The sequence below is a fragment of the Symphalangus syndactylus genome, chromosome 8 (genome assembly GCF_028878055.3).
Source record: "Symphalangus syndactylus isolate Jambi chromosome 8, NHGRI_mSymSyn1-v2.1_pri, whole genome shotgun sequence".
NCBI classification, from domain to species: domain Eukaryota; kingdom Metazoa; phylum Chordata; class Mammalia; order Primates; family Hylobatidae; genus Symphalangus; species Symphalangus syndactylus.
In genome coordinates this window covers 71,975,603-71,998,719 of record NC_072430.2, presented here as the reverse complement: position 1 = coordinate 71,998,719, position 23,117 = coordinate 71,975,603, and the positions used below count along the sequence as shown (strand labels likewise).

General features: G+C 46.7%; 1 protein-coding gene and 1 long non-coding RNA gene across 7 annotated transcripts in view; one reads left to right on the top strand and one right to left on the bottom strand.

The window, feature by feature from the left end:
• Window positions 1-23,117, bottom strand: part of TEP1 (telomerase associated protein 1) — a 67,080-nt gene that overhangs the window by 41,826 nt on the left and 2,137 nt on the right. The window contains exons 1-2 of one of the 6 annotated variants that reach the window (XR_008659535.2): window positions 6,102-6,760; window positions 743-1,243 (exon numbers count right to left, since the gene is read on the bottom strand). Coding sequence is in view for 5 of the 6 variants with exons in the window: in XM_055289521.2 (XP_055145496.1) it covers window positions 743-1,219 (477 nt within the window). In the remaining variant the exon portion in view is untranslated. Of the gene's footprint in view, window positions 1-742; window positions 1,244-4,559; window positions 4,584-6,101; window positions 6,762-23,117 lie in introns of those variants that run through there. The other 5 variants (XM_055289521.2, XM_055289515.2, XM_055289516.2 and 2 more) reach the window with 5 other exon arrangements.
• On the top strand, window positions 7,290-22,920 carry LOC134737341 (uncharacterized). Its single transcript, XR_010122169.1, has 2 exons — window positions 7,290-7,375; window positions 19,683-22,920. It is a non-coding gene; the product is annotated as an uncharacterized lncRNA (long non-coding RNA).

Below are 23,117 nucleotides of genomic sequence, written 5' to 3'. Positions count from 1 at the left end.
TACTAAATGTAGGCATGTAGATGGGTAAAAGTGGACATGTATTTGCACATGCACAGACAATTAAGTGATCTCTGGTATAAGCCCTGATAGGGCTGTTGGAAAATTAATTAGCAGACGTATCTCATGCCTGATCTCAAAAGCACCTAACTGACTCTGCTATAGTAACATTAAGCTGGCTCTTCTGAGCAGAGGCTTCCTAAGGACAGGGACTGTTTTTTATTGTGGTCTTTTGGGCTTTCATTTTTTTGAGACACAGTCTCTCTCTGTTGCCCAGGCTGGAGTGCAGTGATGCAATCTCGCCTCCCAGTTTAAGCAATTCTCGTGCCTCAGCCTCCCAAGTAGCTGGGATTACAGGTGCGTGCCACCACACCCGGCTAATTTTTGTATTTTTAGTAGAGATGGGGTTTCATCATGTTGCCCAGGCTGGTATCGAACTCCTGAACTCAAGTGATCCACCCGCCTTGGCCTCCCAAAGTGCTGGGATTACAGGCATGAGCCACCACACCCAACCAGGACAGGAATTGTTTTTGATCTATTGCACAAAATCTCCAAAGTAGAGAGGCAATAAAAGTAACGATGCCAGTGAAGATGGTCCTGCATCAAAGGGCACCTTCGGAGAGGCTCTGAGGAGAGAAGATAGCCAGACACAGGCAGCACAGAGAGAAACTGAGACACTGAAAGCTAGAGACAACAGCATACAACAGACATGGCTGGGGTCAAGATGAGTGCCTGGAGCTATTACCAAAGTTGCTTCCTGAGCTGTCTCTGTGGCAGAGATGGATTTCAGGGCTATAGGGCAGGTTGAAAGGTCTAGTCCCTTAGAGAAATGCTGAGCCCTCCAACTTGGAGGCTCAGAGAGCAGGCAATTGCTGTTGTTCACACGGTACAAATCAGCTTGCGTCATGTGAGATATCTGTAGACTCTGGAACAAGGGGCTGGCAGACACAGTGCTCTTCAGACTAGGGAGGGTGGCCAGGCACCGGTTCTCCAAGGAGAGGATGTCTGGGTGGGCAGACACATATCCATGTGGTTTTTCCCTGGTCTTCAGGTCAGGAAGCGTGGCTAGGCACTGGTTCTTCAAGGAGAGGATATCTGAGTGGGTAGATACATGCTGATGTAGTTTCTCCATGGGCTGTAAGTCAGGGAGCTTAGCCAGGCACCGGTTCTCCAAAGAGAGGATGTCTGGATGGGCAGACACATGCCCATGGAGTTTTTCCATGGCTGAAACTCAGCTTGTATGTGCCTAGAAGGAGAGAAAGGCAGGAGATGAACACCTGGCTGCACTGAGCGTGTATTTGCATGACAGCATATCTTCCCCACAGCCCTCCTGATAATGCCAATGATTTGTGGGTAGAAAACAACCAATGTTGTTTTTCCCAGGACTGGGTTCATCCAAAGAATATTCTAAGACAGAGGGATAGGGAAAAGGTAACGCAGAGGCTTAAGAGCAGAGAAATTAAGAAAAGGCCAGGTGCAGTGGCTCATGCCTGTAATCCCAACACTTTGGGAGCTGAGGCAAGAGGATTGCTTGAGCCCAAGAGTTTGAGGCAAGCCTGGGCAACACGGTGAAACCTCATCTCTAGAAAGTTTAAAAAAAATAAAAAATATTTCTTAAAAAAAAAAAAAAAAACAGGCCGGGAGCGGTGGCTCACGCTTGTAATCCCAGCACTTTGGGAGGCCAAGGCGGGCGGATCACGAGGTCAGATCGAGACCACGGTGAAACCCCGTCTCTACTACAAATACAAAAAATTAGCCGGGCGCGGTGGCGGGCGCCTGTAGTCCCAGCTACTCGGAGAGGCTGAGGCAGGAGAATGGCGTGAACTCGGGAGGCGGAGCTTGCAGCGAGCCGAGATCGCGACACTGCACTCCAGCCTGGGCGACAGAGCGAGACTCCGTCTCAAAAAAACAAAAACAAAAACAAAAAGGAATGGCTGGAGAGGAAGGGACATGCCTTCTCATAAGAAGGTAAAGGAGACCCAACCCCCCTGACCCCCGCTGCAGGACTATCAGTTTGATCCCTACTTAGTAGAGAGGCCTCGCAATATAATCTGGACTGTGGGTTTGTAGCTCCGGAGAAACAGGTACTTTAATCAAGTTGTCAATATTCACCACCTCAGCTTCCTTGCCTCCTATTCACTCTTTAACCAACTAAATGGGATCCTGTCCCCACCAGTCCACAAGTCCTCTTAGGTAACCAAGGAACTTTTTGTTACTCCCATAAATAAATACATCTTGGCCTTTATCTTATTTCACCCCTCAAGTAGAATATGACATTGTTGATTACTCTCTCATTAAAACTCTGTCTTCCTTTGCTTTCCATGATGCTACTGTCCTGATTTTCTTCTTAAAACTATTCTGGCTAGATCTTCTTAGGGATTCTTTCTCTGCCATTTCTTAACATCAATGCTCCTTGCAGTTCTATTCTAATCCTTGTATATACTTTCCTGGGGTGGTCTCATCCACTATGTGGCTCCAAATGACATTTCTATGCTGGCGACTCACAGACCTATTCCTGGACCTAGATCTCCCTTCTGAGCTTCATATTCACTTATCCATTTGCCTGTTGGACATCCCCACTGGATGACTCAAAGGTGCTCCAAATTCCACAGATCCTAAATGTATCATCTTTCTCCTTCTCATATCTCTGCCCCAAATCCATTCCCCTTCCTTTGCCCCCTCTGCCTCCTGGAGTTTGAAGTGAGACAGACTTTAGTTTGAATCCTCCTTTACCTTGGAATCTTGGTTGGATAAGATACTTAAATTCTCTGTGTCTCTAGGGTTTTCTCATTTATAAAATTAAGGAAAATGCTTACCTCACAGAGTTGTTATAGAAATAAATGGGAAAAAAATATTAGGCACTTTGAGCATTGCCTGGCACTGAGTGTTCAATATAGAAGCTATTATTATTTGTTATTATTATCCAGTAAACTACTAAATCCTATTGATTCTACTCCCTCAGTGTCTCTCAAATCTATCCAATTCTCTCCATTCCTCCTGCCACCACCTTTGTTGAAACCCTTTAATCCATGTGGTGACATACTGTATATAGATTTGTCTAAAGGACCTCCCTGCTAGTAGCCTGTAATCCCAGGGACTCTCGAAGGCTGAGGCAGGAGGATCACTTGAGCCCAGGAGTTTAAAACCAGCCTGAGTTACATAGTGAGACTCCTTTTTTTTTTGAGACAAAGTCTTGCTCTGTCACCCAGGCTGGAGTGCAATGGCACAATCTTGGCTCACTGCAACCTCTGCCTCCCGGGTTCAAGCCATTCTGCCTCAGCCTCCCAAGTAGCTGGAATTACAGGTGCCTGCCACTATGCCCAGCTAATTTTTTTTTTTTTTGTACTTTTAGTAGAGACAGGGTTTCACTATGTTGGCCAGGCTGGTCTCGAACTCCTGACCTTGTGATCCGCCCACCTCAGCCTCCCAAAGTGCTGGGATTACAAGCGTGAGCCACTGCACCTGGCCGACTCCTTTTTTTTTTTTTTTTTTTTTAAAGCATGTTTGCTTATTAGCCCACTTGCTAATTGTTTCTCCTTTGTTTTTTTTTTTTTTTTTTTGCTTTTTGTTTTTTGAGACGGAGTCTCACTCTATTGCCAGGCTGGAGTGCAGTGGCACAGTCTCAGCTCACTGCAACCTCGACTTCCCGGGTTCAAGTGATTCTCCTGCCTCAGCCTCCCAAGTAGCTGGGATTACAAGTGCATGCCACCACACCCAGCTAATTTTTGTATTTGTAGTAGAGACGGGGTTTCACCATGTTGGTCAGAATGGTCTTGGTCTCCCAACCTCATGATCCACCCACCTGAGCCTCCCAAAGTGCTAGGATTACAGGCGTGAGCCACCGCACCCAGCCTAATTGTTTCTCTTTACTGAAATAAAACTCCTTAAGGTAAGGGCTCCTTTGTCTTGCTCCCCTCTGCATCCTCAGCATCACACACAAAACCTGACTTCTGGTCACTTCCCAGCATCATCTCTCACTAACACCCCAATCTAACTGTCAGCACTCTAAGCTTCAATCATACAAATTTTATTTAGCTTTTTAATTGCCAAGGTATCTCTTGACTATGGGCCTTTGCACAGGCAGATCCCTGGAACACTCTTTCTTCTACCAACACCATCCCTCCTTTACAAGGCCAAATGCTACTTTCCTCTCACTCTACAGGCTTCAGTTTCATCATCAATTCCTCCAAAAAGCCCGTGCTGACACCAAGCCCCAGTGTGGTTTAGGTGGCCTTCTCCTTGTTTTCACAACACCCATACTTCCCCTATCATAGAGCATATCACCTGTTGGTCTTTCTTCCCAATAGACCATGAAGTTCCTGAGGAGAGAGACCCTTTTAGCCTTGTTAACCATTGTTCCCACAATTGCTGGTCAGTGGGATTCAGAGGCGTTTGAGAATCTGGTAAAAGCTATGGAGCTTTTTCACAGAAAAAAAAAAAAAGAGTATATACTGTTTTGTGCTCAATTTTCAGAGTGTCTATGAAGCCCATTTACGGACCTCCCCGGATCTCCATAAACTGCAAATTAGAAACCTCTGCCTAACAGAATGCTTGAATTATACCTTCAGGAACCTATTTTCCGGCCGGGTGTGGTGGCTCACACCTGTAATCCCAGCAGTTTGGGAGGCTGAGGTGGGAGGATCAGTTGAGGTCAGGAGTTCAAGACCAGCCTGGGCAACATAGTGAGACCTCTATTTAAAAAAAAAAATAAAGGAATGTATTTTCTTTTTTATTTGGACAAAGGCTAATCTCTCATTCATATGTAAATATTTTGGGAATAATATTGTTAAGTCAACCACCTAAACTTAGTGTGAAAAAGGTTAGGGACAGGAGTACAGAACACTTCCAAGAAGACCTGAATGACTAACAATCCAGGGCCAAAAAGGACAACAATATCTCACTGGACGTCAGTGTGACAAACACATAAAAAATGATGGCTTCTGTGCCCTATACACTTTGCTCATGTCGTTGCCCTATATAAGCCCCCAAGGAAAGGAGTGGGGAAACTCAGAATTGACTCAGATATTTTTTTTAAAGAGATCCCAAACCAAAAATAAACAGAAAAATAAGGACAGTTTATGTGAGCAACATAGTGAGACTGTCCTATCCTTAAAAGGACAGTCTCACTATTTTGCTCATTTTATTTTTTTGCACCCTGGAGTTTTTGAAAGGAGATTCAGCTGAACCACAAATGGAAAGTTAAAGTTCTGTCCCCACTTCCATCTCTAGTTCCCTTCTCTGGAAGTAAACATTGCTAACAGTTTTATACTAACAGTTTCACAGTTTTATGCATATACAAATACACGCCTTCACCATCACCACTGCTTTTGCTTTACACAAACAGGATCATATTCTGCACTTAGTATATCTCAGAGACCTTGCCTTGTTAACACATTAATACCCACCTCACTCTTTCCTTTTTTTTTTTTTTTTTTTTGAGGCGGAGTCTGGCTCTGTTGTTCACCTCACTGAAATCTCTGCCTCCCCAGTTCAAGCGATTCTCCTGCCTTAGCCTTCCGAGTAACTGGGATTACAGGCGCCCACCACCATGCCCGGCTAATTTTTTGTATTTTCAGTAGAGAGGGTTTTCACCATGTTGGCCAGGCTGGTCTCAAACTCCTGACCTCAGGTGATCCCCAACCTCCGCCTCCCAAAGTGCTGGGATTACGGGCGTGAACCACCGCGCCCGGCCTCCACCTCACTCTTCAAGTGGCTGTATGGTAGTCTAGCACATTTAAGCACAGTCTGGGTTTCTTTTATTACAAACGGTTCTCATACTACCATTTGTTGGTGACAGCCACTGTCCCCTTTCAATGGGCACACAGGGCAAGGAAGTAAGAGGGGATGATTCTCACGTGGTCTCTGTTCCTGTCCCTCCCTCTCCCTCAGCCTTTTCCTCCTCCTTTCTCACCTCCCTTTTCACGCAGTATACACTCCCTCCCCTTCCCGGAGCCGCCGGGAGGAGCAGGGTGGATGCACCCCTAGCTGAGTCTCGGGTGGTTCCTAACCGGCCCCGCCAGGCCCTTCCCACCCAGCTCTCAGCCTCAGAGCCCAGCGCCCTAGACCCAGGGCCAGGGCAAGTTCTGCCTGCGCTCGGACCCTACCTTAGACTGGGGCTGGAGACCCTGGGTGCCTGACCTGGGGCGTCCGATTCCCGCAGCAGGAAGCAGAAACTTCGCTCTGGATTCTGCTAGTGGGAAGGGTGGCAGCCGGGGGAGGAGCCGGATGCGGATCTGGGAAGAGACAGTGCGGGCGGAGAGTCTCGGGCCCGGGCGGGGCGCAGCAGCTGCTGGAAGGGCGGCGAGCCGAGGGCCGGGCAAGACGACATGCCAGGCCGGCGACGCGAATGCCCAGGACCCCTGCAGCCTTTTCTGGGGCCCGAGTTTAGTTTGTTATTGTTTCTCTTTTTTTCCCTTTCTGGTTCTATTTTCTCCCGTCCCTAGGGCTTCCCCCTCTACCAAATTCGTCTCCTCTGGCTAATTTTCGTCCTTTTTTCTCCCATTAACTCTTCAAACACCGTTTCCTGGAAAAGATTTTAGCAAGTTCGCTGCCTATCTGTACACCTCTCCTTCCTAGTATCAAAGACGGTCAGACTCAATTCATCCTAAAGTTCCTTTAAGGAACTCCTTAAAAGGAGATGGAAAGCGGAAAGCAACCACCTGTAACCAAGTGTAGACATCAGTCAATCAAAGTTCGCTGAACTGAGAGCAAGTCCCTCCCCTCCTGTTGATCAGAAATCACACAGAATCTATCTGGAGCCATCCTGAATGATTAATGCTGAACCCTTTCCAGGAAGATGGAACCAGGCTTAGGAAAGAGACAAGTGACCCTTAGGTTAATAATGCTAGCTTCATAAAGAGAGGACCAAACATAGTAGCAGGAGAAATATGCTTTCTGCCTTTATATAAAGCAGATTAGCTGTCTTCTAGAAAATATCATTGCTTTCCTTAGAGAGTTACCCTTGAGCCTCAGGTAACAGCTGAGCTTCCGCTCAGAATTGAGGGCATTTTACCCTCTATTAACTGAGCCAGTACCCCTCTCCTTCCTTAGAAACCTCCATTGCCACCCACCCCATCAGTCCCAACACTCCCTGCAATGGTCTTTATGTTCATGTCTCCCCAAAATTTATATATTGAAACCCTAATCCCAATGCGATGGTATTTAGGGTGGGATCTCTCGGAGGTCATTAGGTCATGGAGTTTAGAATACTCATAAACGGGATTGGTGGCCTCATAAGGAGAGACGGAAGAGCTAGCTAGCTCTTTTTCCACGATACGAGGATACAAGAAAACAGCCATCTGCAATCCCAAGGAAGGCCCTCATCTTCAGACGCAGACCATGTTGGCAATCTGATCTTGGACTTCCATTCTCTAGAACTGTGAGAAATAATATTTGTTGTTTAAGCCACCCAGTCTACGGTAATTTGTTATAGCAACCTGAACTAAAACATTTCCTTCTTATAACAAATATTTTAAAGCTCCTTTTATTTTCCTGAAACATAATTCATAAAGAATGTAACTTACCTCCACACACAATTTTAAACAAAAATTTAAAGACAAAAAGTAGAGACAGGGTTTTGCTATGTTGCCCAGGCTCTCTACCTCCAGGACTCAAACAGTCCTCCTACCTTGGCCTCCCAAAGTGCTAGGATTACAGGCATAAGCCACCATGCCTGGCCAAAAATTTAGTAAAATCACTTAAAGAGATATAAAGGAGTCTACAGCCATACCACCCTGAGTGCGCCCGATCTCCTTTGATCTTGGAAGCTGAGCAGGGTTGGGCTTGGTTAGTACTTGGATGGGAGATAAAAGGAATGGTAGAAGGAATATGACTTATAATTAAATACTATGTGTTTAGACATGTAAATGCTTGTGCATAACATTCAAGAAGACACAATGTGGTACTCAGATATATGCATCTCTATATAAAATCACCTCGAATGTAACAGCTACAAATGCAGAATGATACAGGCATTATAATGGCAATTCAAATACCATGAACAGAATTACTGATGTGGTATGATTTTCCAGAATACTAAATAACTTTTGGCAGATTTTCAAACAAAACAAGGTATGATCATCCCATGATTTTCATGGTAGTTTCATCCCTGGAAAGTTCAGTGTGTATTAAAACTATGCATAAAATACCTTGTGTTTATATTTAAAATTAAATTATGGTCAGGCACGGTGGCTCACACCTGTAATCCCAGCACTTTGGGAGGCCAAGGTGGGCAGATTACCTGAGGTCAGGAGTTTGAGACCAGCCTGGCCAACATGGTGAAACCTTGTCTCCACTAAAAATACAAAAACTAGCCGGGCATGGTGGTGGCCGCCTGTAATCCCAGCTACTCGAGAGGCTGAGGCAGGAGAATGGCTTGAACCCAGAAGGTGGAGGTTGCAGTGAGCTGAGAGCACACCACTGCACTCCAGCCTGGGTGACAAGAGCAAAACTCCGACTCAAAGAAAAAAAGAAAAAAATTAAGTTAGATCCTAATTAAAACCAGTTTTCAGCTACATGAATGACTGGCAAGTTATTCAAAGTTAAAGATGCGGAAATGTCACTCATTGTGTGGTAGTGTCCTAAACAGTTCCTGAATGTCGAGCTGTCCTGGGCCCTACCCATTTAAATGTGTAAAATCATCCTAATTATTGTGAAAGCCAAAAACACCCCCTAGAGGGCAGTGCCACTCACATCGAAAACCATCATTAGCGGTCTGTTTAGAGGAGAAAGAGAGGAGTTTGGTGAGGGAACACAAGAGCTAGGAAACCTGAAAGAAAGGGTTATGTGAGGTGACTATAGTGGGAGCATACTGAGGAGAAGAAAGTGAGGGGAGGGATTGAAGGAGTCCACGCAGGGCCTTTCTTCTGAAGGCCAGCTTTATAAGGCCTCTTCCCCATAGAATATACCTTAGATAATAATCCCAACCTCAAGACCTCGTAGTCTGTGACTCTCTGTGGGAAACACCTGCCTCACCAGCGAAAGAACAGCATATGCAAGCCCTTCCATCATATTCCCATAAATATCACACCTGAGAAGACTGGCGATACAGGAGGGCAGGCAAATTGGTGATGGCTTCCTGATTGGCTTTGAGGATCTAGTTTTACTTTCTGGTTTCCTGAAGCAGCAAAGAGATTCAAGGCCAGCAAGCCTTGTACATTGGAACTACCTGGAGATCTTTTAAAAATTCCAAAGTCCAGGCCACACCCCAGACCAATTAAATCGCAATCACCCAGAGTAGGACCCAGGCATCAGTAGTTTTTGAAGTTTCCTAAGTGCTATGGTCTGAATATGTCCCCCAAAATTCATCTTGAAACTTGATCTGCAATGTGATAATATTAAGGGTTGGGGTCTTTAGGAGGGATTAAGTCGTGAGAGCAGAGCCCTTATGAATGGAGTTTGCAGCCTTATAAAAGGGCTAGAAGAAACCAGCAATCACTCCTTTGTTTGCCCTTCCACCTTCTGCCATAAGAAGATGCAGCAAGAAGGTTTGTTCTTGACAGACACCAAATGCTAGTGCCTTGATCTTGGACTTCCCAGCCTCCAGAATTATGAGGAATAAATTTCTATTATCTATAAAATTACCCAGTCTCAGGTATTTTGGTATAGCAGCACAAATGGTTGGAGACATCAGGTGATACTAATGTGCAGAAAAGTTTAGGAACCTCTGCTCGAGGGTCTCACTAATCAAAGTATGGGATTGTGGACCACAACATCAACATCACCTTGTTGCAAATGCAGATTCTCAGGCTCTACCCCAGATCTACTGAATCAGAATCTTTTAACAATATTTCCAGGTTATTCCCACTCACATTAAAGTTTGAGAAACATTGATCCAGGCAAGTGGGGTGGAACCTGAGAATCTATATTTCCAAACACTGGGGTCAGGGCCCAGTGATTTGTATTTTAACAAGTTCTCCGGTTGGTTTTGGTACATGCTTAAATTTAAGAACCCCTGATTAGGCAGGGTGTGGTGGCTCATGCCTATAATCCCAGCACTTTGGGAGGCCGAGCAGGCAGATCACTTGAGCTCAGGAGTTTGAGACCAGCCTCAGCAACATGGTGAAACCCTGTCTCTACAAAAAATGCCAAAAAAAAAAAAAAAAATTAGCTAGGCATGGTGGCGCACACCTGTAGTCCTTGCTACTTCTGCAGCTGAGGCAGGATTGCTTGAGTCCAGGAAGTCGAGGCGGCAGTGAGCTGTGTTCATGCCCCTGCAACCTGGGTGACAAAGCAAGACTTTGTCTCAAAAAAAAAAGCTCTGATTAAAACGAACATTGTTGCTCATCTCTTTTGAAAATTTCTGATTCAGTAGGTAGGTCTGAGATGGAACCTGAGAATTTGCACTTCCAGCAATTTCTCAGGTAATCATGACTCTTATCTCTGATCTGAGGTAAACATTTTAAAAACTATTAATCTAGGATGATTACCTAAACAGGAGAGATAGTTACTACCTACCACATGGCAGAGGTAGGTAGTAAATAATGCACCTGTCACACTTGAATTGCACATAAAAATTAAAAATGTGGCCCAATTCCCAGATATTCTGTTCCAATCACACAGCCACTGAATGATCCCTGAAGGACATTTCAGCTGTGTTTTGAGGTGCCAGATAAACTATTTCTGCCTTGCAACAGAGAAAACCTTTCAACTGGCAAGATGTTCACAATGTTCAAATTCAGCTTTTCATACCCGTAGGAAGTGCTAGTCATATTGCCAATATTTGCTTCTTGGAGTCATGCCTTCCTAAGTTAGCCATTCCCTTGAGTTGAAGCAATCTTTCTTCAGATTACTATCATTACAATAAATCAGGAGTTTTGCCAATCAAATAACTATACCAGGGCGGAAAGATGTGCCATTTCCCACTGGAATGAAATCACTTAACTCTCACAGAACCATCTGACATTCCTTATTTGCAAGTTCTTAAAGGACCATTCACTTTCTTCTGCATATAGGCCTACACCACCTTACTGTTGATCAGTAGCATTGAGCTGCAATGGCCAACTGATGGGTGTAGTATCCAGACTGATTTGTCTCTGGGACAAAGGAGTGCCACCCCCTCAGTCTTCCCTGTTGGGAAGGGTCCTACCACCTATTAAAATTGCTTACTTGTGGCTTTCCTTCCCTCCCTCCCTCCCTCCCTCCCTCCCTCCCTCCCTCCTTTCTTTCTTTCTTTCTTTCTTTCTTTCTTTCTTTCTTTCTTTCTTTCTTTCTTTCTTTCTTTCTTTCTTTCTTTCTTTCTTTCTTTCTTTCTTTCTTTCTTTCTTTCTTTCTTTCTTTCTTTCTTTCTTTCTTTCTTTCTTTCTTTCTTCTTTCTTTCTTTCTTTCTTTCCCTCTCTGGCCCAGGCTACAATCTACTCGGCTTGCTGCTGCCCGCGCCGCGGACTGCCTGGGACTACCGGCGCCCGCCACCGCTGCCTGCCTTTTCTCCTTTGGATGCAGGCACGCGTTCGCCATCTTGGCCACGCTGGTCGCCAGCTCCTGACGCCAAGTGCTCTGCCCGCCTCAGCCTCCCGAGGTACTGGGACTACAGACGGAGTCTCGCTCACCCAGTGCTCGGTGTTGCCCGGGCTGGAGGGCGGTGGCGTGGTCTGGCCTCGCGGCAGCCTCTACCCCCCAGCCGCCTGCCTTGGCCTGCCAGGGTGCTGGGATTGCAGCCCCTGCCCGGCCGCCGCCCCGTCTGGGAGGTGAGGAGCACCTCTGCCCGGCCGCCCCGTCTGGGAGGTGAGGAGCGCCTCTGCCCGGCCGCCCCGTCTGGGAGGTGAGGAGCGCCTCTGCCCGGCCACCCACCGTCTGGGAAGTGAGGAGCGCCTCTGCCCGGCCACCCACCGTCTGGGAAGTGAGGAGCGCCTCTGCCCGGCCACCCACCATCTGGGAAGTGAGGAGCGCCTCTGCCCGGCCACCCACCGTCTGGGAAGTGAGGAGCGCCTCTGCCCGGCCACCCATCGTCTGGGAAGTGAGGAGCGCCTCTGCCCGGCCGCCCCGCCCGGGAAGAAGTGAGGAGCGCCTCTGCCCGGCCGCCCCGCCCGGGAAGAAGTGAGGAGCGCCTCTGCCCGGCCGCCCCGCCCGGGAAGAAGTGAGGAGCGCCTCTGCCCGGCCGCCCCGTCCGGGAAGAAGTGAGGAGCGCCTCTGCCCGGCCGCCCCGTCCGGGAAGAAGTGAGGAGCGCCTCTGCCCGGCCGCCCCCGTCCGGGAAGAAGTGAGGAGCGCCTCTGCCCGGCCGCCCCATCCGGGAAGAAGTGAGGAGTGCCTCTGCCCGGCCACCCACCGTCTGGGAAGTGAGGAGCGCCTCTGCCCGGCCACCCACCGTCTGGGAAGTGAGGAACGCCTCTGCCCGGCCGCCCCGTCTGGGAAGTGAGGAGCGCCTCTGCCCGGCCGCCCCGTCTGGGAAGTGAGGAGTGCCTCTACCCGGCCGCCCCGTCTGGGAAGTGAGCAGTGCCTCTGCCCGGCTGCCCCGTCTGGGAAGTGAGGAGCGCCTCTGCCCGGCCACCCACCGTCTGGGAAGTGAGGAGCGCCTCTGCCCGGCCACCCACCGTCTGGGAAGTGAGGAGCGCCTCTGCCCGGCCACCCACCGTCTGGGAAGTGAGGAGCGCCTCTGCCCGGCCACCCACCGTCTGGGAAGTGAGGAGCCCCTCTGCCCGGCCACCCACCGTCTGGGAAGTGAGGAGCGCCTCTGCCCGGCCACCCACCGTCTGGGAAGTGAGGAGCCCCTCTGCCCGGCCACCCACCGTCTGGGAAGTGAGGAGCGCCTCTGCCCGGCCACCCACCGTCTGGGAAGTGAGGAGCGCCTCTGCCCGGCCACCCACCGTCTGGGAAGTGAGGAGCGCCTCTGCCCGGCCACCCATCGTCTGGGAAGTGAGGAGTGCCTCTGCCCGGCCGCCCCGTCCGGGAAGAAGTGAGGAGCGCCTCTGCCCGGCCGCCCCGCCCGGGAAGAAGTGAGGAGCGCCTCTGCCCGGCCGCCCCCGTCCGGGAAGAAGTGAGGAGCGCCTCTGCCCGGCCGCCCTGTCTGGGAAGTGAGGAGCGCCTCTGCCCGGCCGCCCCGTCCGGGAAGAAGTGAGGAGCGCCTCTGCCCGGGCGCCCCATCCGGGAAGAAGTGAGGAGCGCCTCTGCCCGGCCGCCCCATCCGGGAAGAAGTGAGGAGCGCCTCTGCCCGGCCGCCCCATCCGGGAAGAAGTGAGGAGCGCCTCTGCCCGGTCACCCATCGTCTGGGAAGTGAGGAGCGCCTCTGCCCGGCCACCCACCGTCTGGGAAGTGAGGAGCGCCTCTGCCTGGCCGCCCCGTCTGGGAAGTGAGGAGCGCCTCTGCCCGGCCACCCATCGTCTGGGAAGTGAGGAGCGCCTCTGCCCGGCCACCTATCGTCTGGGAAGAAGTGAGGAGCGTCTCTGCCTGGCCGCCCCGTCTGGGAAGTGAGGAGCCCCTCTGCCCGGCCGCCCCGTGTCTGGGTAGAAGTGAGGAGCTCCTCTGCCTGGCCGCTCCGTCTGGGAGGTCTACCACGGAGGCCAGAAGCAATGTGGGGGCTGGACGTGGTGGCTCACGCCTGTGGTCCCGGCACTCTAGGGGGCGAGGCGGGTTGATCACTTCGGACTAGGAGTTCGAGACCAGTCTGGCCAACTTGGCGAAACATGAAGAATACAACAGACAAACCAACCAACCAACTCAATGACAACAAAACAGGTCTACCCTGGAGTCATACTCTAATTTTTTCTATTTTCCTCCCTTTCTGATCCTTTATCCCACTTTCTTTTTCTTCCTCTTCCTTCTCCCTCTTCTTTGTCAAATAGAGGATTGAGTTATTATCACTGATCCATATAAAGTCCCTCTCTCATTTATTTTAACTCCCACCCCCATTTCTATTCCCCGACTTCCCATGTGCAACCTTCCTAATATGTTTGATACGCATCTTTTTGTTTGTATGTATTTTTAGAAAATGTTTATTGTTTTTGTATGCAAAAAAAAATAATAAAAAAAAAAAAAAAAAAAGAATAGCTAAAGAGTAGGGAGGACAAATAAGAACTGCTGTTTTCATGTGTCATTAATCAACTGTTTATTAAATATATGTTTTTTTGTATTTTTAGTAGAGATGGGGTTTCTCCATGTTAGCCAGGCTGGTCTCCAACTCCTGAGCTCAGGCAATCTGCCCGCCTTGGCCTCCCAAAGTGCTAGGATTACAGTCATGAGCCACTGTGCCCCGCCCTGTTTATTAATTATATTGAGTATTGAATTTTCTAAAGGCTTTAGTCTAGAAAGAAATATATATATATAATTTTTTTTTTTTGAGACAGGGTCTCTCTCTGTTGCCCACGCTAGAATGCAGTGGCGCAGCCTTGGCTCACTGCAGCTTCAACCTCTGGGGCTCGAACAGTCCTCCTATCTTAGCCTCCCAAGTAGCTGGGACCACTAGTATGTGCCACCATGCTCAACTAATTTTTGTAGAGAGGGAGTCTGATATGGTTTGGCTGTGTCCCCACCCAACTCTCATCTTGAATTCGCTCATGTTGTGGGAGGGACCCTGTGGGAGGTAATTTAATCATGGGAGCAGGTCTTTCCCATGCTGGTCTTGTGACAGTGAATAAGTCCCACGAGATCTGATGGTTTTATAAAGGGGAGTTTCCCTGCACAAGCCGTCTCTTTGCCTGCCACATAAGATGTGACTTCCTCCTCCTTGCCTTCAGCCATGATTGTGAGGCTTCCCCAGCCACATGGAACTGTGAGTTCTCCATTAAACCACTTTCCTTGGTAAAAAAAAAAAAAAAAAAAAAAAAAAAAAAAAAAAAAATTGCTTACTTGTGGTCAGTTTTCTTGCATGTTCATTGTCCTCCTCTACTTTGATCAACAAACATCTGCTAATCCCCTGTCAAATAATAGTGCTAGTACATGGGTAAAATGTATACAACATGCCTTCTTCTCAAGACTTCATCATCTTGTAGAGATAGACACATGTAGAAGTCACAAAAATACAAGGCAGATAAAGAGAAGTGCTATAATGGACTAAGAAACAAACTATAGGGTTATATAGGTGAGAGCAAGGATCTCGAGCAACTCCCTGGAGAGATGGACTTTGAACTGGGAAGGGCAGGCCTCTGATAGGCTGGGAGGGGAGTGACCAGTAGGAAGCGGAAAGGCCATTTGTTTTACCTGATTTTTTTCTTCTTTGTGAATGATTACCTTTAGATTCACAGTATGTGTTTGTTTGACCTAACCATCACAACTTAAAGCATCTCACAAGCCGTGATATGTGGACAAGTACACACTTACTGGATAGCCACTTATCACCTCAGACAAGCCCTTCTGGGCCATCTGAAAGCAGATTACAAGAACCTCAGTGTCTTCTCTCCCTTCTGACTCTTCTGAATCAAAACAACTCTGCATTTGGCCTCTGGTCTGTTGACATTTGCCAATATCTTTCTTCATCTTTCTTTTTCTTTTTTTTTTTTTTGAGGCAGAGTCTTGCTGTGTCACCCAGGCTGGAGTGCAGTGGCACGATCTTGGTTCACTACAACCTCTGCCTTCTGGGTTCAAGCAATTCTCCTGCCTCAGCCTCCCGAATAGCTGGGATTACAGGCACCCACCGCCATGCCCGGCTCATTTTTTGTATTTTTAGTAGAGACAGGGTTTCACCATCTTGGCCAGGCTGGTCTCAAACTCCTGACCTCAGGTGATCCGCTCGCCTCGACTTCCCAAAGTGCTGGGATTACAGGCGTGAGCCACCGTGCCCGGCCTCTTTCTTCATCTTTCTTTAAGGACATTCCTCACTGACTAGTCTCCCTAATCAGGTATGGTAACTAAAATAGGCCACAAATTCTTTGCTTCCTTTCCCATTGAGAGGCAGAGTCTAATTCCTTCTTGAAACTGGGCTGACCTGGTCACTTGCTTGACCAATATAATGTGGCAGCAGTTGCATTCTGGGACTTCTGAGGCTAGGTCAAAGGAAACTTGCACTTCCTCCAGGACTCTGGAACACTCCCTTGGGAAGCCCTGAGCTGCCATGTGAGTCCAACTACCCTAAGACTGCCACTCTAAAGAGGCCACATGTAGGTGTTTCAATTAACACACTCAACTGAGCTCAGCCTTCTAGCCGTCTCCACCAGGGTACCAGACATGTGCCCTGTCTGGTGCCCTGGTGGAGAAAGAAGCTGTCTTAAGTCCTTCAGATCAGTTCATCTACCAATTGTCTATCATCAAGTAACTTCCACTAATGACACATGAAACAGAAGAATCATCTAGTGGAAGCCTGCCTAAATTTAGTGAAGTCAGTTACACGTAAAATTGTGAGATATGATTAAATGGTTGTTTTAAGTCACAAAGTTTTGGGCAGCAAATGATAACTGGTACATTAGGCCTGCAAAATATAAGACAGTTTACATCAGGGTACTCTGTAATCATCCTATTTTTTTTTTTTTTTGAGGCAAAAACAGTACACCTGATCTCAAAAAGGATTTGAGTCCTGCTTTTGGATGGGATGAGGCAGAGGTAATTGGAAGTAAAATTTGGATTTCAAAATAGTGAACTTGGTGCCGGGCACAGTGGCTCACACCTGTAATCCCAGCACTTTGGAAGGCAGAGGCAGGCAGATCACCTGAGGTCAGGAGTTCGAGACCAGCCTGGCCAACATGGTAAAACCTCGTCTGTACTAAAAATACAAAATTAGCTGGGTGTGGGGGCATGCACCTGTAATCCCAGCTACTTGGGAGGCTGAGACTGGAGAACTGCTTGAACCTGGGAGGCGGAGGTTGCAGTGAGCCGAGATCCTGCCACTGCACTCCAGCCTAGGCAACAAGAGTGAAACTCCGTGTCAAAAAAAAAAAAAAGAAAAGGAAAAAAAAAAAAAAAAAAAGACCAGGCATGGTGGCTCATGCCTGTAATCCCAACACTTTGGGAGGCCAAGGTGGGCGGATCACAATGTCAAGAGATCAAGACCATCCTGGCCAACATGGTGAAACACCATCTCTACTAAAAATACAAAAACTAGCTGGGCATGGTGGCGTGCGCCTGTAGTCCCAGCTACTCGAGAGGCTGAGACAGGAGAATTGCTTGAACATGGGAACGCGGAGGTGGCAGTGAGCTGAGATTGTGCCACTGCACTCCAGCCTGGTGACAGAGTGAGACTCCGTCTCAAAAAAAAAAAAAAAAAAATAGTGAACTTGGAACATTTTAATGACTTGTAGGAAGAATTAAAAAAATATGGGAATTCAGATAATTAGGGAAGAACTGGAATACTTGGCTGCAATCCAAGATATGGGTAAAGATAGTATATTACATATATATTTATTTTTATTTTTATTTTTTAGATGGAATTTTGCTTTTGTTGCCCAGGCTGGAGTGCAGTGGCATAATTTCAGCTCACTGCAACCTCTGCCTCCTGGGCTGAAGCAATTCTCCTGCCTCAGCCTCCCAAGTAGCTGGGATTACAGGCACCTGCCACCACCACTGGCTAATTTTTTGTCTTTTTAATAGAGACAAGGATTCACCATGTTGTCCTGGCTGGCCTTGAACTCCTGACCTCAGATGATCCGCCCGCCTCTGCCTCCCGAAGTGCTGGGATTACAGGAGTGAGCCACCACACCCGGCCAGATAATATATTATATATTAAATATGGTTGTTTAAACATGCATTCTGGAGTCCAACAGATCTGGGTTTATTTTTTATTTATTTTTTTTATTTTTTGAGACAAAGGTCTTGAAACATGTGCCACCACACCTGGTCCAATGGATCTGTGTTTAAATCCTCCTCTGCTACTGACTAGCAGTGTGACCTAAGCTGTAGAAGAAAATAAGGTTAATAATCTCAACCCTCAATGGGGCCAGAGAGTGGTCCTTGAGTCTGCAGTAAGATCACATGATGCTGATGTGGCAAAGGGGTCAGGCTAGGTTCTCCGTTTGAAAAGTCTCACCTCCTGTCTAATTTTCGTAACAATCCCCAGCTCAATACATCCTAATGAGTGAAAAAAAACTGTTGGAAGGAAGAACCCACTACCCCTTGCTCTGGCTGAGCGTCTTTTAAATTCACAGCTATTTGCATTACAGCAATTGGATGTTAATTTTTCAAGGCCATGTCTCCAAACCTCCAGTGGCACTTATACTCGCTCATTGCTCCCACTGGTAGAGCCCATGTATGAGTTTCACGGATAAAGCTTGCCACTCAAGTGGAGATGGAGCTACATTAGAGAGGGGGCATAATAAAGTCCTTCTACCAGTTTAAATACATGCTCAACATGATTACAACTCCTCTAATCTTCCAGTTTTCTCATCTATAAAGTGGGAATAATAATAGCACCCACTTTTTATGGCCTGTATTGTCATTCAAATTAGATAATATACATAAAGCACTTAGCATACCACCTGGCATATAGCTAGCACAAACAATGATAACTATAATCTAAAACAAGTAGTTCTAGGCTGGGCACAGTGGCTCACGCCTGTAATCCCAGCACTTTGGGAGGCTAAGGCAGGTGGATCACCTGAGGTCGGGAGTTCAAGACTAGCTTGGATAAGATGGTAAAATCCCATCTCTACTAAAATTACAAAAATTAGCCAGGCATAGTGGCGGACTCCTGTAATCCCAGCTACTCTGGAGGCTGAGGCAGGAGAATCACTTGAATCCAGGAGGCGGAGATTGCAGTGAGCCGAGATCGTACCACTGCACTGCAGCCTGGGCGGCAGAGTGAGACTATCTCAAAAAAATAAAAAATAAAACAAGCAGTTCTTACTCTAATGAGAGTTGGCTTTCATCAGTGACAGTTTGCTTGAAAAGCATGTATTGGGGCTCAGGTTGTCTACCTGGAAATTAGTCAAACTGATATATAGGCCGGGCGTGGTGGCTTACTCCTGTAATCCTAGCACTTTGGGAGGCTGAGGGGGGCAGATCACTTGAGGTCAGGAGTTCAAGACCAGCCTGGCCAACATGGTGAAACCCTGTCTCTACTAAAAATACAAAAATTAGCTGGGCATGTGCCTATAATCCCAGCTACTCGGGAGGCTGAGGTAGGAGAATCGCTTGAACCCGGGAGGTGGAGGTTGCAGTGAGCGGAGACTGCACCATTGCACTCCAGCCTGGGAGACAGAGCAAGACTCTGTCTCAAACAAAACAAAACAAAACAAAACAAAACACCAACTAACTGATATATAGCTCTCTAACTATATGCCTTGGCCTCAGTTGGAATCCAGATGAATCTGCTTCCCTGTCTCAGGAGTACATCAGGCTGGAGTAGCTTATAACCTTCTGTGCCGTACTCATGGTCTCAGGAGCCTGTCACTACAGGACACTGGCCTCCTTGTTTGGCATCATTTAGCTCTCTGATCTAAAAGGATATGTCCTAGGAACTTGATTTATAGATTACCAAGGCACACTTTTCCAAATGTGCCTAGAGGTCCTGAGGACTGTCCCAAGCTCTGGGGTTCATGAGCTATAATAACACTGTGGTGTTTACAATACCATTATGGTGCTTATTTTATGGGGTACGAACTTGGAATTCAAACTGGTTAAAGGACTTACTCATAATTACCAAGGCAACAATTGAATTGAAACTTGAAGCCAAGTTACTGAATCTAGCTCAGTACACTTTCAGGGCTATACTTTTTTTTTTGTCATTCTTCTAATACTATATTTGTCTGTTCTCACATTACTGTAAAGAAATACCCGAGACTGGGTAATTTATAAAGAAAAGAGGTTTAATTGTCTCATGGTTCTGCAGGCTATACAGGAAGCATGGCAGCATCTGCTTCTGGGGAGGCCTCAGGAAGTTTCCAATCATGGCAGAAGGCAAAGGAGGCGTGAAACGTCTTACATGGCAGGAGCAGAAGCAAGAGAGAGAGCGAGGCGGGAGGTGCTACACACTTCCAAACAACAAGATCTCATGAAAACTCACTACCAGAAGAACACCACCAAGGGAATGGGGCTAAACCTGTCATGGAAACCACTCCCATGACCCATCACCTCCCACCAGGCCTCACCTCTGACACTGGGGATTACAGTTTGACATGAGATATGTGCAGGGGCACAGATCCAAAACTTATCAAATACGAACTATAGATGATTATATTCTGAATCAGCTACAGTAATGATACCATGATCATTTCTCTCTCAGAGAAACAAGACTATAATCTCACCACTGATGATATATATGTATGTATGTATGTATATACACATAAGTATCTATCTGTCTATAATTTTTTTTGGTAGGTGTTTTACCAGGAGCTGTGATAAATTGACACCTTTTCACTTAGGGCTCCTTGATCTCAAGGGCTAGACAGGATTTAGAATATAGTCTATGATCCTGAGAGAGTAATTATGACTGGCCTGTGTATAGACCTCATCTGTGATGTTTGTCTTAGCCTGCCTGTTGGTCCTAATGTACGTGAGAGACTAGTTTCATGAAAAGCCTTCTTCTTCATTATCTAGACTGTGTACCACATACCTTTATTTCCTAAGCTGTGTAACAAAATGTTTGAATTGCATGATCTCTGAAACCTCTCCATTCTATAATTCTATTAAGTAATCTTTCTATGCAATTTTTCTTTTATTCCTTTTTTTTTCGAGATGGGGGTCTCACTATGTTATCCAGGCTGGGCTCCAACTCCTGAGCTCAAGCGATCCTCCCACCCCAGCCTTCTGAGCAGCTGGAACTATGGGCATGTAGCACAGTGCCTGGCAGTTTTTCATTCTTTTGATTGAACATTGTTGCTGGTACAATCCAGAGTGTCTGTCTGGGTAAGTAATAATTCTTGGTTTCACAGCTGGTGAAATTTTCATATAAATTTGCTCTTCTATTTTATTAAGCCTTCCTTGCTATCAATTTTCCATATATTATTGTTATTAATTTGAGACAGAGTCTCACTCTATCACCCAGGCTGGAGTGCAGTGGTGCAATCTCAGCTCACTGCAACCTCTGTCTCCCGGGTTCAAACAATTCTCATGCCTCGGCCTCCCAAGTAGGTGGGATTACAGGTATGTGTCACCACACCTGGCTAAAAATTTTCCGTATATATTATATTCAACACAGAAAAGATTGGGAGAAGACACTAAGTCAGTTTTTCTTTCGGGAGTCCAGTATTACGTGATGAGTCAAGTAAAGAAGAAAAGATAAAGGAAAATAAGCTCAAGATGATTCCAAAGCTTCAGGTCCAGGAAATAGGGGAAATGATAGTGCCAATAAAGCATGAGGAATCTGAACTAATGATGCTGGCACATCTAAATGGAGGTGAGAATCACCGAAAAAAATCAGACTAGAACCCAGGCGAACCATCAAGGTTGGAGACAGAGGAGAGGTGAGCTTCCTGACAGGGAGCATAAAACAAAGGAAAGGAAGAACGTGAGCAACCCAGCCAGGACTAGGCACATGAGACAAGTGATACATAGAGTCCCACACACTTACTTGTACTAAACATTAACCTGCATGTCCAGTCCTACCCTGAGTCAACCTTGGAAAGATAAGAGAGATATCAGAAATTTCACCCTCACCAGCAAAGGAGGTTGAGAGAAGAGTGTTGGGGGGGCTGTTAGAGAGCATCTAGAACACCTTGGCTCATTATCTGATTCACCAAAGCTAAGAATCCCAGGCCTCTACAGTCGTCAAACTAGCCTTGCCAGGTCATCACCATGGTTGCCCAATCTGTATGCATGGTTTCTATCCCAATTCCTACTTCTCACTCCACTTCCCCTCTGGGATTGAAATGTTACCCTCATATTACCCTATTCTTAGTCTGCCTGGCTGAAGCCCCAGGCTGTTGTTACCTTGCCTATATTCGGTCCCTTCTCACTGATGAATGGACTATTGACTAGGGTCCTCCTTCAAGTCAGAGATCTCCTCTCTCCTCACTCTACCCTCAATTTTAAAGATAAATAATGAAAGTCAGAACTTTCTGCAATGAACCACCCTCATCCACATACCTGTGGATCCTTGGCTATCAGCTCCACTAGAGACGAAGCCACACTCCCTTGGACACTTTGATCTGGCTTACTGGATTTTGGATTGGAGAAATAAGAGAAAGTCCATCCAGGAGAGTGTGCTATCTCTAAAGCCAGGAGAAGAGAAACTTTTAGGGTAAGAGCCAGTTTTCACGCTAATCAGTCCCTGCAGAAAGATGAAAGAGAATGAAGATGGCCACAGACTGTTAGATTTGGTAAGAAGTAGGTCACAGTAACAGCAGAGGGAGATGATTTCAATCATGTGGTAGACCTAGAAGGCAGATTACCCGGAATTTTATTTTGAATGCTTTTTATAGTAGAGAAACTCAGATAAGAAAGATTCAGTCACTATGAAACCTTTATTTAAGTCTGCCTTTGGGTACAAAATCACAAAAAATGTCCATAGAAGTTCATCCAATATTTATAGCTTCTCATCTCCTTCAATTTCCTTCTTCCCTTTCTTTATTTTTCCTTCTCTTTTCTCTTACACATCCTACTTACCCCTTCTCATTTTCAATTACATTCCTAGTCTAGCTTAAATAGAGATACAGAAAAAAACCTTACTAAAATAATGAAATCGAAAAATAAATACATAAAATACATGCCAAGTACTTCTGGGGCCAGAATGAAGAAGGGTGCAAGGGAGACTCCATCATCACCCTTAGAAACATGAAAATCTTAATAAACAATGGTAATAGAAAACTGACCTACACAGGCCAGGCACTGTGGCTCACGCCTGTAATCCCAGCACTTTGGGAGGCCGAGGTGGGTGGATCACCTGAGGTCGGGAGTTCAAGACCAGCCTGACCAACATGGAGAAACCCCGTCTCTACTAAAAATACAAAATTAGCCAGATGTAATAGCTGTAATCCCAGCTACTCAGGGAGGCTGAGACAGGAGAATCACTTGAACTCAGGAGGAAGAGGTTGCGGTGAGCTGAGATCGCGCCATTGCACTCCAGCCTGGGCAACACAGTGAAACTCTGTCTCGAAAAAAAAAAAAAAAAGAAAGAAAGAAAATTGACCTACACACACACACACACAAAAACCGACCCTTTTTTGCTCTCAGCTGTCCAGTAGGCAGAAATGGAAAGAGCGGACAGGAAGGATAGAGGTGAGTCGTAGAGGGCAGGAATATACAATCATTAAGTGAAAGCCATTATCCTCAGGAAGGCTCCAGAGAAGAGAGTAGGTGGCAAGAGCAGCAGAATTATCTGAAAAAT